This window comes from Balaenoptera acutorostrata, chromosome 6 (assembly GCF_949987535.1).
Source record: "Balaenoptera acutorostrata chromosome 6, mBalAcu1.1, whole genome shotgun sequence".
NCBI lineage: Eukaryota > Metazoa > Chordata > Mammalia > Artiodactyla > Balaenopteridae > Balaenoptera > Balaenoptera acutorostrata.
The window spans coordinates 87,674,267-87,687,945 of record NC_080069.1 but is presented as its reverse complement, the minus strand read 5'-3'; the positions used below and the strand labels follow the sequence as shown (position 1 = coordinate 87,687,945).

General features: G+C 43.4%; 1 protein-coding gene across 3 annotated transcripts in view; it reads left to right on the top strand.

The window, feature by feature from the left end:
• SPATA31F3 (SPATA31 subfamily F member 3) overlaps nucleotides 1–13,679 on the top strand; it is a 63,815-nt gene that overhangs the window by 31,904 nt on the left and 18,232 nt on the right. The window contains exons 1-4 of one of the 3 annotated variants that reach the window (XM_007196934.2): nucleotides 9,300–9,443; nucleotides 9,955–10,000; nucleotides 10,543–10,603; nucleotides 11,520–12,034. The exons of 1 other annotated variant lie outside the window; for it this stretch is intronic. In XM_007196934.2, coding sequence (XP_007196996.1) covers nucleotides 9,300–9,443; nucleotides 9,955–10,000; nucleotides 10,543–10,603; nucleotides 11,520–12,034 — 766 coding nt within the window. Of the gene's footprint in view, nucleotides 1–9,299; nucleotides 9,444–9,954; nucleotides 10,001–10,542; nucleotides 10,604–11,519; nucleotides 12,035–13,679 lie in introns of those variants that run through there. One more of the 3 variants, XR_009008628.1, reaches the window with a different exon arrangement.

The following is a 13,679-nucleotide window of genomic DNA, read 5'->3' as shown; positions in this document are numbered from 1 at the left end:
AGATTTCTCTGTATTAAGTTTGTATCCTGCAACTTTACTTAATTCATTGATTAGTTCTAGTAGTTTTCTGGTGGCATCTTCAGGATTTTTTTCTTTTTTTAAATTTATTTTTTGGCTGTGTTGGGTCTTCATTTCTGTGCGCAGGCTTTCTCTAGTTGCTGCAAGCGGGGGCTATTCTTCGTTGCGGCATGCAGGCTTCTCATTGTGGTGGCTTCTCTTGTTGCGGAGCACAGGCTCTAGGTGCTCAGGCTTCAGTAGTTGCAGCATGCGGGCCCTAGAGCACACAGGCTTCAGTAGTTGTGGTGCATGGGCTCAGTAGTTGTGGCACGCAGGCTCAAGGGCACGCAGGCTTCAGTAGTTGTGACACACGGGCTCAGTAGTTGTGGCTTGTGGGCTCTAGAGCTCAGGCTCAGTAGTTGTGGCACACGGGCTTAGTTGCTCCGTGGCATGTGGGATCTTCACGGACCAGGGATCGAACCCATGTCCCCTGCGTTGGCAGGTGGGTTCTTAACCACTGTGCCGCCAGGGAAGTCCCTTTAGGATTTTCTATGTATAGTATCATGTCATCTGCAAACAGTGACAGTTTTACTTCTTTTTTTTCCAATTTATATTCCTTTTATTTCATTTTCTTCTCTGATTGCCGTGGCTATGACTTCCAAAACTATGTTGAATAATAGTGGTGAGAGTGGACACCCTTGTCTTGTTCCTCATCTTAGAGGAAATACTTTCAGTTTTTCACCATTGAGAATAATGTTTCCTGTGGGTTTGTCATATATGGCCTTTATTATGTTGAGGTAGGTTTCCCTCTGTGCCCACTTTCTGGAGAGTTTTTATCATAAGTGGGTGTTGAATTTTGTCAAAAGCTTTTTCTGCATCTATTGAGATGATCATATGGTTTTTATTCTTCAATTTGTTAATATGGTGTATCACACTGATTGATTTGCATATATTGAAGAATCCTTGGATCCCTGGATAAATCCCACTTGATCATGGTGCATGATCCTTTTAATGTATTGTTGGATTCGGTTGGCTAGTATTTTGTTGAGGATTTTTGCGTCTATGTTCATCAGTGGTATTGGCCTTTAATTTTCTTTCTTTGTGATATCTTTGTCTGGTTTTGGTATCGGGGTGATGGTGGCCTCCTAGAATCAGTTTGGGAGTATTCCATCCTCTGCGATTTTTTGGAAGAGTTTGAGAAGGATAGGTGTTAGCTCTTCTCTAAATCTTTGATAGAATTCACCTGTGAAGACATCTGGTCCTGCATTTTTGTTTGTTGGAAGATTTTTAATCACAGTTTCAATTTCATTACTTGTGATTTGTCTCTTCATATTTTCTATTTCTTCCTGGTTCAGTCTTGGAAGGTCGTACTTTTCTAAGAATTGGTCCATTTCTTCCAGGTTGTCCATTTTATTGGCATAGAGTTGCTTGTAGTACTCTCTTATGATCCTTTGTATTTCTGTGATGTCAGTTGTAACTTCTTTTTTATTTCTAATTTTATTGATTTGAGTCCTCTGTGTAATGTAGTATTTTTCTCTTGTTGTTTTCAAGATTTCTTTATCTTTGGTTTTAAGAAACTTGATTATGACGTGTCTGGGCATGGTTTTCTTTTAATTTGTCCTGTTTGGAGCTCATTGAACATTTTGAATTTGTAAATTTATGACTTTATTAAGTTTGAGCAATTTTCAAGTCATTGTTTCTGAAATTATTATGAAATCCTTACAATTCTAGAACTCATAAGGATATATTAGCTAAAATTATATTTCCAGATCTTTAACCTTAAGAGCTTAATCATTAAACAAATGATTAAGTTAATTAATAAATCATCTTTGGATACCTGAACTATTTCTAAGAAACAGATGCAAAAATACTGCTCACTAAATATAATTTTGATTTACCCTCATTTCTTGGAATGGCAGTATATTAACAAATATGAAAAAATATGCAAATTCACTGGATGATTATTTGCTACCTCAGTTTTCTTAAGATGATATGTAGTAGATGCCCATGGAAAAACTAGCTAAATCACTCTTGCTTTTCTGTCTTCTAGTTTTCTCCTATGTCTGGAGAAAAGAAAAGCTGGTTACTTCAGTTAAAGATGATCATCAATATAATTGGTTGGCTATTCTAGGCATTTTTCTCTGTTTCTTCAGTAACTAGAACAATGCCTTTAACATACACCAAATCACCCAATTAAAATCTGTTGAATCGACTGTGGCAGTGAAGATAAATGCCTAAGATTGAGCCTAAAATATCTTTACAACAAGAAGTACCCCTTTCGCAATTTAAAAACATTTGTTTTCTGGGGTATGGGTGGGGTATGGCATTAGCTCCATAAGTTAGAAGAGAAAGGAAAAACTTACAGAAAGACAAAATTCCAATAAAGAAATTAATAGGACGGGGAGGATAAGAAAATAAGACACCAAAAGAAAAAAAAAATCCAAAAAGAGGACTAAATTGGGTGAAAGGAAGGACGAATGAAAAGACATAGAATGTGATGGATAAAACATAGCAGTTTGAAACACTAGCCTTTTACCAATGAATGTTTTATTATTAGGAAAAGAACTTCTGAGGTCAATAGGACAATCAATTATCAACTACTTAAAATACTAATGATGTGTAGGAGTTTCACATTTGGGCTTTGGACAGAGGTTCAGCTCAACAGCTTCTCACTCCCTTTCCTCTCTTTCTTCTCCTCCTCACCTCTACTCCTTCCTCTCTCTTTCCTTCCCATTCCCTCAGGACTGCATGTGCACACACCCACAAAGATCAAAAAGTCTGTAGAGAAATGCACCCACGCAGGCATTTATACCTAGAAACACAATGGTCAGAATCAGGAGACCCATCTACACAGTTCATGTCCACGTGATGCAGAAAAACACACCCACAAGGAGATATCCACAACCTCAGTTTTCACACAAAGGCAAAAAGAAATCTAAACCTCACTTCATTGAGATCGAATATATACAAAATAAAATGTACCCATAGTAAAATAAATATTTCAGGAATCCTTCTGTTATTTCCACATATCATTACACAGAGGCACCAGCCGCTTTATCCATGCTGACTCCTGCATGTGGATCACTCTCTTCCAATTCCATGTATTAAAATCCTCTGTCTGCTTCAAGCACCAGTTTAAATGCCATTTTCTACAACATGGAGCTTTCCCAGATCACTTCAGCCAAAAGTAACCTCTCTCCTCTTTAGAGGAGATTTATATAGTAGTTTATCTGTACCAGGCACATTCTGAGATATTTTGAGTGTTTTTGTATAACTAACTGTTATTTCCTACTTTTAAGTTATTGGGATTCACTTATGGATAACATTTATTACTCTCCCGCCCACCCAAATGCTTTATTCAATAAATAGCCTTTGATAGATACTACTCTGTATTAATGGGAAAAAACTGAGGCACACAGAGGAAGGTAGCTCAAACTGAGAAATAGTGCTGCTCTCTTCTGTGAGGAGGCTGGGGATTGTGGTCATTGCAGCAGCCTCATGTTTAGAATTGCCCTCCCTGCCTCTGCAACTGGTCAGGAGGGTGGAGACTAACTAGGAGGAACGGAAAGGAGGGAGAACTAGGAGTCAGTGTTCCTCAGCTGTACAAGTAGAAAGACTACATCTTGTCAAGGTTCTCTGAGCCAGTTGGTTTCCTGAAGAAACCAACTGTATTTAAACTGAATTACCAACTGAAATTAAACTGAAAGGAGTCTGAGGCATAAAATCATCATGCTAACTTACGAATTTATATTGAGAAATATAATCCCGAGGGACCTGGAATACTCCTACATGCTAGTCAGGTCATTCTCTTCGTATAGGTCTATTTACATTGAACGTTACATTCTAGTCAGAAGGCACTTGGTGAGCCTGTAATCAAGCCAGGCGTGTGAATGGGACAGTCTCAGATGCTAATGTCACTGGGCTGTTGCCCCTGGGGAACATACCTGATGAGAAGTAGGTATGACCTGGACGACATTGGATACCTTTGGACCCAGCCTTGCTCTTTGGCTCCTGTTTTAGAGTCCTTTTATTACTGTGGCCCTTCTTTTCAAAAACAACTGGACATGTGAGTAGTCTGTAGTTTCAAACATCTTAGAATCATATGTTATGTCCATTTCCTCTCAACTTGATTGAATTGAAGGTTGCAAGGCTTAGTGGAGTTTAGAAACAAACATTTTATCCATCACTAAGTTGCTATGTGACCTCAGGCTAGTGTTAACTTTACTTACAGGTGATTCAGTTTCCTCGTATATAACAAGGGATAACAGTACCTGGGTCTGGTTGAGGGTAAGGACTGAATGAGGTGATGTGTGTAAAGGGCCTGGCACATAGTACTTTTTCTCAGTCAGGGTCAATTCTCCTTTCTTCCTTGTGTTCCTGAATTCTTAACTTCCATTTACAGATCACTGTCTAAGTTAGGTCATTGCCAGGGATGGCCAAATTCACCTACTATAGAAGATTTTTTTTTTATAACATCATCCGCAGATAGTTGCTTCAAATTTCATCCAGCAATCCCACTTCTGGTTATATATCTGAAGGAAGTGATATCACTATATCCAAGAGATATCTGTACATACATGCTCACTGCAGCATTATTTATAATAGCTAAGACATGAAAACAACCTAAGCGTCCATTGACAGATGAATGGATAAAGAAGATGATATCGTGGAATATTTTTCAGCCATAAAAAAGAAGGAAATCCTGCCATTTGCAACAACACGGATGGACCTTGACAACATTATGCTAAGTGAATTAGGTCAGGCAGAGAAAGACAAATATTATGTGATCTCACTTATATATGGAATCTAAAAAGAACACCAAACTCATTCAAACAGAGAACAGATTGGTGGTTGCCGGTGTCAGGGAGTGGGGGTGGGAGAAATGGATGAAGGTGATCAAAAGGGACAAAATGCCAGTTATAAGATTAATAAGTTCTGGGGGTCTGATGTATAGCCTGGTGACTGTAGTTAATATATTTGAAAGTTGCTGAAAGAGTAGATCTTAAAAGTTCTTATTACAAGAAAAAAATTATAACTCTGAGGTGATGGATGTTAACTAAACTTATTGTGGTGACCATTTCACAATACCTACATACATCAAATGATTATGTTGTTCCCCTTAAGCTAATACAATGTTATGTGCCAATTATATCTCAATAAAACTTGGGTGGGAGGAAGAACTGTTGCTCTTTGGAGGCCATTTGCTACCCAATACACACCCCAAAGCCCAGTGCTCTATTGCTTGAGGATTATTTTTGACACTTATTTAATACATAGATTGCAAGACCGTGCCCCTAGAGATTCTGATTCATTAAGTCTGGGGTGAGGCCAGGAAATGTATATTTTCACAAGCTTCCCAGTGATTCTGATGTAAGGCCAGGACTGAGAGCCACTGGAACAGACGGCCTTTTAAAGTTCCTGAAACGGAGTCCTCGGGACTCATTGGGTGGGCAAGTGCTGCCCTCTAGTGCCTCTAGCTGCTTGCTACACTTCTGCGTAGCATAGTAACCTGCTGTGAAGCGCTGGTGGTCTTGCAGATACTACTCTGGGGTTTCCTGTCCAACTCTTGGGCATTAATAAAAATGCTAGCATATAAAAATGTTGCTTCTGAATGGAAGCAGCTATGCCACTGTCCCCATCACCTGAGACATCTAAGGTATTCACTAGTGTTTTCTGAGAATGAGACATAGCAAAACTCCTAAGTAAGGCTTGTGTGGAGGGACAAAATCACATCAGTGTCCCGTCAGGATTTTTCTTTATCGGGCTGTGATATGACCAATGGTGCATATGAATCAGTAATCATGAACAGTTTCCTGAAGAAATTCTACTATTACAGTAATTGTGGCACTGTAGCATTATCATGCAAGCAGGGTACAGCTTTAGCAAGTTTTCTAGAAACAGACGAATCTGAATCCTTTACAGTTGTGTAGCCCTCCAGAGTCCACAGAGGCCTTTGATGTACTTCATCTCCCTTGTTTGCCGTTCACGGTAAACCATGAGGCAGGAAGGGCAAAGGTGAAGGTCCATGCCCACATCATTAAAAACGACAGTGGCCATCATCAAAAAATCTACAAACAGTAGATGCTGGAGAGGGTGTGGAGAAAAGGGAACCCTCTTGCACTGTTGGTGGGAATGTAAATTGATACAGCCACTATGGAGAACAATATGGAGGTACCTTAAAAAACTAAAAATAGAACTACCATATAATCCAGCAATCCCACTAATGGGCATTTACCCTGAGAAAACCATAATTCAAAAACAGTCATGTACCACCATGTTCACTGCAGCTCTGTTTACAGTAGCCAGGACATGGAAGCAACCTAAAGTGTCCATCGACAGATGAATGGATAAAGAAGATGTGGCACATATATACAATGGAATATTACTCAGCCATAAAAAGAAACGAAATGGAGGTATTTGTAGTGAGGTGGATGGACCTAGAGACTATAATACAGAGTGAAGTAAGTCAGAAAGAGAAAAACAAATACCGTATGCTAACACATGTATATGAAATCTAAAAAAAAACAAAAAAAAACTGGTTCTGAAGAACCTAGGGGCAGGACAGGAATAAAGAGGCAGACGTAGAGAATGGACTTGAGGACACGGGGAGAGGGAAGGGTAAGCTGGGACGGAGAGGGAAGGGTAAGCTGCAACGAAGTGAGAGAGTGGCATGGACATATACATACACTACCAAATGTAAAATAGGTAGTGGGAAGCAGCCGCCTAGCACAGGGAGATCAGCTTGGTGCTTTGTGTCCACCTGGAGGGGAGGGGTAAGGAGGGTGGGAGGGAGACGCAAGAGGGAGGGGATATGGGGATATATGTATACATATAGCTGATTCACTTTGTTATACAGCAGAAACTAACATACCATTGTAAAGCAATTATACTCCAATAAAGATGTTAAAAAAAAATAAAAGACACTGTGTGGACTTCCCTGGTGGTGTAGTGGTTAAGAATCCTCCTGCCAGTGCAGGGGACACGGGTTCGATCCCTGGTCCGGGAAGATCCCACATGCCACGGAGCAACTAAGCCTGTGTGCAACAGCTACTGAGACTGTGCTCTAGAGCCCATGAGCCACAACTACTGAGCCTGCATGCCACAACTACTGAAGCCCGCGCGTCTAGAGCCCGTGCTCCGCAACAAGAGAAGCCACCACAATGAGAAGCCCGCGCACTGCAACGAAGACCCAACACAGCCAAAAATAAATAGATAAATAAATAAATTAAAAAAAAAAGAAATGATCCATTAAAAAAACAAAAACGATAGTATGTTCATTACATGAATGTGCCCTTGTTTAGGAAGACGCTGATCCCACTGTCCTATCCACACAAGCACCCTCTGTCAGTGGGTACCAAATCAATAAATAAACCTGTACTAAAAGTCTACTCTGTAGAAAGGCATAAGATTGTCATTTGACTCTACCTCCTCAGCTCTGAGACAGAGGAGCAAGGGTGGGTAAGTTGCTATAGAGGAGTTTGCAGCATATGGTTTTAACAGTTTAGTGGGATGACAGTGGCTGTGGATTATCTGTTAAGTAAATAGTATACTAGTTGGAGCTGGTGCCAATGTTGCCAAATTTGGTGATTTTGTCTGGGGCAAAGAGGTCAGGCTAATGGGAGACTAAGCAGTGTTGCAGCAGTAGCTGCAGGAAGCAGGAGCTGGTTGTGTAGGAGATACAGTGTTCTATGCACCTCCTCTTCATCCCATTGGTAATCCTGGGGTTCTGGGGATGGCCGAACGAGCAACATCTGACACTGGACCTATAAGACTGAATGAAGTTTATTAATTACCTACATTCATAGTCCAGGGAAGGAGGACCCCAAGCACCACGCAGTGCCATCCATACCGGGTCAGGTTAACGGGAGGCTGAGAACCTTTGCAGCAGCATAGAGGCCGGCAGCAGCTGCAGGAAGCCGGAGCTTGGTTTGGTAGGAATAACAACAGTAATAAAAGATTCAAGCCACTTTGTACGTATCTTGATCTACTGCTAAAAAGCTGATGCAAGATGGTTTTTCACTGATTATTGTTAACCTGTCATTCAGTCCTCTTTAGTTGGAAAAGTCTTCTCATTCCTGTATTATGGAATTTACAAGCTCAGGAAAGATGTTGAAATGGCTCAAATTCATCCCGTCTTCAGGGTGAGACTCTTCTTAAATTATCTTAAATGTAAGGATCTATTTTGTATTTATTTTGTTCTGTAAAAAAGGACATTTAAGAAAAACATTCACTAATCCATTTTTTTGCCAAATTATTTTCAGAATATTCTTCCTTATAGGTAGCAAAAAACCCCCTCATGCTAACGATTGGGTTTTCTTGGCCTTTTGTTTTTTAAATTGTGGTAAAATATACTCAATATAAACTTTACTATTTTAACCACTTTTAAGTGTACTTGTCACTGACATTAAGGACATTCACAGTGCTGTGCAACCATCACCACCATCCATTTTCAGAACTTTTTCATCATCCCATACAGAAACTTTGTACCCATTAAATAACTCCCTACACCTCTCTTTCCCAACTCCTAGTAAGGCTGGTTCTTGATTCAACTCTTAATAAGGTGGGTTCTTGATTGTGAATTAATCTTGTCTTTGAAACTAGGTTTTTAAGTGTCTTGAGAGCAGGCAGGTAACATAACTCAAATGTCTTTGTACCTTTGACACTGTCCAGCTTAGGGATGAGACTGGGAGGACTCCTTCTTTAACTCTCAGTAAGTTATTTAAAAGAACAGAAACTATGTCCTTTCCTTGTCCCATTAATCACTGTCCTTTTCCTGAACCTCTTGATACTGACCACCTATTGCCTGTGGCATCAAAACCTTCACTGTCCAAGACTTAACAAGACAATATGTGCACTGTCCTCTTGTGTGTTTTCTAGTTATCTTCCCAGTACAGGTGATATAGTTCATGGAGTTCCTCTGACCTAGCCACTGTCTCTGTTTTAGGGCATGCAGTGTACATAAACACTCAGTTATCTGGGGATAGATGCCAGACTATTATCTGAAAGAAGAAGGCTGAGCCAACAGGATATAGAGAATAGAGCATGAAAGAGTATTTGCTTCCTGTGACTTGGCACCTTTAGGCTCAGGCTCTGCACTGTGTCACATGAGTTTCTCCTAGACAAATAAAGGTCTGGGATGCTATGCATGACGGGAAACAGGAGGGCTTTGTGATGCAGTCTACTGGTCTGGTTCTGTGCTCTGTGAGGCAGAGATGATAGGTCTAGAATTTGGAGGCATTGGGTTCTAAGACCCTGAAAGCCTAGGACGCCTAGAAAGGGGGATGGCTAGTGAGGTTTAGATTATGTTGAGCCCTACCTTTATTCTGTGGGATGTTGGATATCCGCTTTACACTTATGGCTCCATCATCATTATTGCATTAATTATTTGGCAAGTGAGAAAGAATCGCCAAGATTTAAGATTGGGACCTAACAGGAGCTGCTGCTGGGTAGGGAAACACTATGACCACGACTGAACCAATTAAGCCTTAAACAAGGTTTTATCCCCTCACTGTCTCTTGTAACCCTTACCCCTTACCCTTGTTATTATTATTTTTTTTTAATGGAAGAAGTTTCCTCACTGGATCCCAGAACAGCTTCGTATTTGGGTGATTCTTCTGGTTGGTGGACATTTAGGGCCTTGGATGGCTAAAGTCCTTTGGCTACTGGACCACCCATCCTTTATTCTGTTCCTCCCTTTCTCTTGTCTTATCCTGATCTCTCCACAGAACTTGTTCAGGGAATGGGGGTGGAGGTATGGAGTATGAAGAGCCTAAAAATGAATCAGAAATAAGAGAAAGGAAATGATGGTGTGAAAAAGGTAGAGTAGGAAAAAGAAAGGTAGGAGAATGTGTAAAATTGGAACACAGAAAAAGCTTGGGAAATATTTGCAGGTTTTGTCTCAGTTTAGACATGAAAAGAAGAGGGCACCCCAGCTTCACACTCTTTTTTGCCTTTAAGCGTCACCGGAGAGTCAAACAAAGGGCTAAAGATAAAACATCAAGAGGTAAAGTCCCAGTCTCTGCTCTGACTTCTCTCCACTGTGGGTGAGGCTCCCGTGAACCCTGTCCCTCAATGACCCCTGGTGCCAGGGACCAGGTGCTCTAACCACTGAAGGCCCAATTCCCCAAGTTGACAAATTCTCCCAGAAGACTTTTTTGGGTGGGAAATCAGAGCCTGGGAATGTTCTAGAATTCTCCACCTTATCCCTGGGAGCGAAGAGGAAGTAGGGGAGTGAGGAAGTAAGGGGTCTGTCCTTAACTGTGTCATTTACTAGTTTTATGACCCAGTGGAAGTCACTTCAGCTCTCAGTCTTGTTATCCATAAAATGGGCATGATGATGCTGTCTCACTCACAGTGTGGTTGAGAAGGTCAAAGGAGATTAGGTCCAGGAGAGCACATCATACCTGGTTAAGTTGTAGTCAGACGTGCCTCAGAGCACTGGCTGTTGGGGTTTGCAGTCTCCTGTCATTCAAAGGCCTCCAGCTTCCTGTAGGATGTCCCTGAATCCTCTCCCATTCCATGTAACACTGTCTCCTGGTTTCTCAGCTAGGAGACTTTCCCGGGAAGAAGCTGAGAAGCCGTGGGAGCTGCTCTCTGTCATGAGAAGGTGATCTCTTGCTTTTTGCCGTCTCGCAACTCCCAGCCTGGCCTGTGATCATTTCTCCGCTTGGCCTGAGGCAGGGTTGGGGAGGAGCATAATGGCTGGGAGGTAGCCAGACACAGTGGAGCCTGGACTGGTTGAGGGTTCCCAGAGGAGAGGGTGGGATCAGACGTCTCAGGAGAGAGGAGTCCTGCAGTTCTGCTCTGGGCTAGGCTCACAAAGGTCCTGGAAGTCAGGATTTGACTAGTGCAGGATTTAAAGCTACATGGGTTTTCACTCAACCACAAGACAAGTTAGGAGGATGGATAATTAAGTGCATAAATCAGTCATCATCTTCATATTCTCTTTACAGCTAGACCCTTTCAAGGGCAGACCCCTGGACCCTGCTGACATACCTCCTCTGGTTTTGTCTTCAGGGAGGCCAGATCCTGGGACAGCCCTCAGGCAGGAGCTTGTCATATTATCCCCCTCTTAAGATGTCTAGAGAATAGGGATTGGCTTCCAAGAGATGTTGTGTATGCCCTCTAATCCCCAGAATGCAGAGTTCCCACAAGGACCTCCGTAGCCCCAAACGAGGCTGGCTCCAGCTTCTATCTGGTGATGTTCCTGGTGCTGCGCCATCAGCTAACCATTGGCGCCCCCATCTGCCTGGTTGCCTTCTCCTAGTTCAGCTTCTCAGCACAGGCCAGCAGAGAACTCACCCACCTCCCAGGCTCTCAAGGCCCTGCGTTCCCTTCCGTTGTCTGAGACTTTGCCCAGGTTAGCTAGCCCTAACCTGCTGAATGTTTCTAGAGAATATCCGTGGCAAAAACAACCTGGGGGTAGAACGCAGAGCTTACAGGCCAATCTCCAGGCCACACACTTGAAAAGAGGCAGATGTCATTCCATCAGTAACAAACGGTTGCCATGTCTCCCTTCCCAGCCAGGGCTGGCTTCCTCAGGAGGGGAGCGTGCGGCGGCTCCTGTGTGCGGATCCCTGCTGCCAAACCTGCAACGCTGTGGATCTGGAGATTCAGCAGTTGCTATGGGGTGAGACCACCCTGACCACCCCTACTTCTTCGGGGACATCGCAGGGCTCCTCTTGCCTAGAGGTTTTGTCCATGTCTAGTCTCTCTTTTGAGCAGAGTCAGGATTCCCTGCGCTCCAAAGAGCTTTCGCTTCCATCAGCAACGCGCATAGTGTCACAACTAACAAGTCAGAAATCCTTAACCCGGTTAGCTGCCAGCTCAGCCACTAAGTCAACCACCGAGTCCGCCAGTGCAGTCAGCATCCACGAATACTGGGCGGACCACCAGCAGCTAAGGCAGGAATGTCAAGGGCCAGAGGTACCCTGGGACGTGAGAGCTCTGTCTTCTTCAAGCCTTGAAGAGCCTAGGATTCCTGTGAACCAGCAAGACAAGAAGAAGAGCAACTCCGAATGTGTTCCAGAGAAACAAGGTCAGCAGCCCTTGAATATCTGATTCCTTTTCTTTCCCTGAACCCAAAGCTCACAAACCTAAACTACCCCGTGACTTTTCATTCCCTTCATCTCATGTTCCTGTGTCCCCAAATCCCTGATGTATCTTTAAGTATGTGTAGATAAATGCATGCATTTCTACACCTGAGGGCTCCCAAGATCTGTGGAAGATTCCTGTGGCAACTTATGTCACACTGCCCCCAAATTTTCCAAGCCTGGGGGAAAACACTACCATTTCTTTCATCGTGAATGCCACCTCTAAGGCCTCTGTTGAAAAGATGGGCTTTTATCTCCCTGACCTGGGGTTCATGGGAGGTAAGCAAGTCCACCCAAACTTTCTGTTTGTCAGGGATCCGCTATGGATCCAGTGCAGATGTCACTGCAAACAAATCCCAAACTCTGTGACTCTGGCTCTAACCTCTATCAACTTTCAGTTTATAAGTGGTCTCTGTCCATTGCCTGGGGGACATGCTGAGGCCTCAGTGTGCTGTCTGCAGCAGAACACAGCTACCTTTCTATGGTTCCTCTTTTCTGCACATTGAGTTCCTGGTCCACCCCTAAACATCTTGCCACAAAAGTGGAGCCTGGTTTCTTTTTCTTCAATGATTTGTTAATCTCCAAACTGTCTAAAATTTCCTCTACCTCAGTTAGACCCACCTTCTTCCCACATAACTGAATTTGGGCTTCTTCATCTTTCTAGCAACAAGCCTATATCAGTGTCCCATTTCTGACTCTGGCCAAGTGTGAAGCCTTGCAGTGGCACCTTCACTTCAAAGGCAGCTCCAGCTTCCCTGGGGCTTGCCAGCTGTTGCCCAGAGATCTCTGTAGATGCAGAGAACCATACAACATAAGCCCTGAGACATGCTGAAGCCTGTCTCCTGAGACTTAGGGGCCTACCTCTTTGGGGAAGCCCATTTCAATCCTCAAGAGCAAGGTAGTATTTTCCTGGAGCATGCCCTGAGCTGGTGGAGTTCCACTTTCAGAAGTGGTTGATTTGGCAGTTTGATTTACCATTGCTGGGGTCTGCCCCAGAAGATCCAGCAGTCCATCCAGTCGCTTCTATCCCCTGCTGACCAGCAGCCCCTGCCCCAGTGCAGCACACTGACGAGGGTGAGTGTTCCCTAGCCTGCAGACCCAGAGGCCAGAGGGGATAGTGACCTCTTCTGATCTATTGTGGCCAGTAGTGCCTGCCCACAGTTGCTTCCCAGGCCATGGTGATGTTGTAGAGCCATACTGGCTAAAAATATGAGAGGATCTGCTAGGGGATTATCCCTGCCCACATCTGCAGCGGTTGGGACTCAAATCACTGGGTCTGCAGAATTCCAGGGGCCCTGGCAGCAACTCGGCTCCCTTGCACCCCAGAAAGTAAGCCCCTAGACATAGAGGCAGCAATCAGTCCCTACATGGACTAGGAAGTGAAACCCTGAATACTGACAGGCCTTAACCAGCAGCAGTAAGCCTCACCAGATGCTGTTACTGATCACCTCGATTAGCACCTACCTAGGTGCCCTCCCAGGGAGCCTTTGAGAAACTGGAGACAAGTTTTGGCCTTCCTGTCAGAACTGTGGGCTCTTTGTATTGTGGCACTCTCCAAGGCCATGGCCCTGGCAATCACTAGCCAATCTC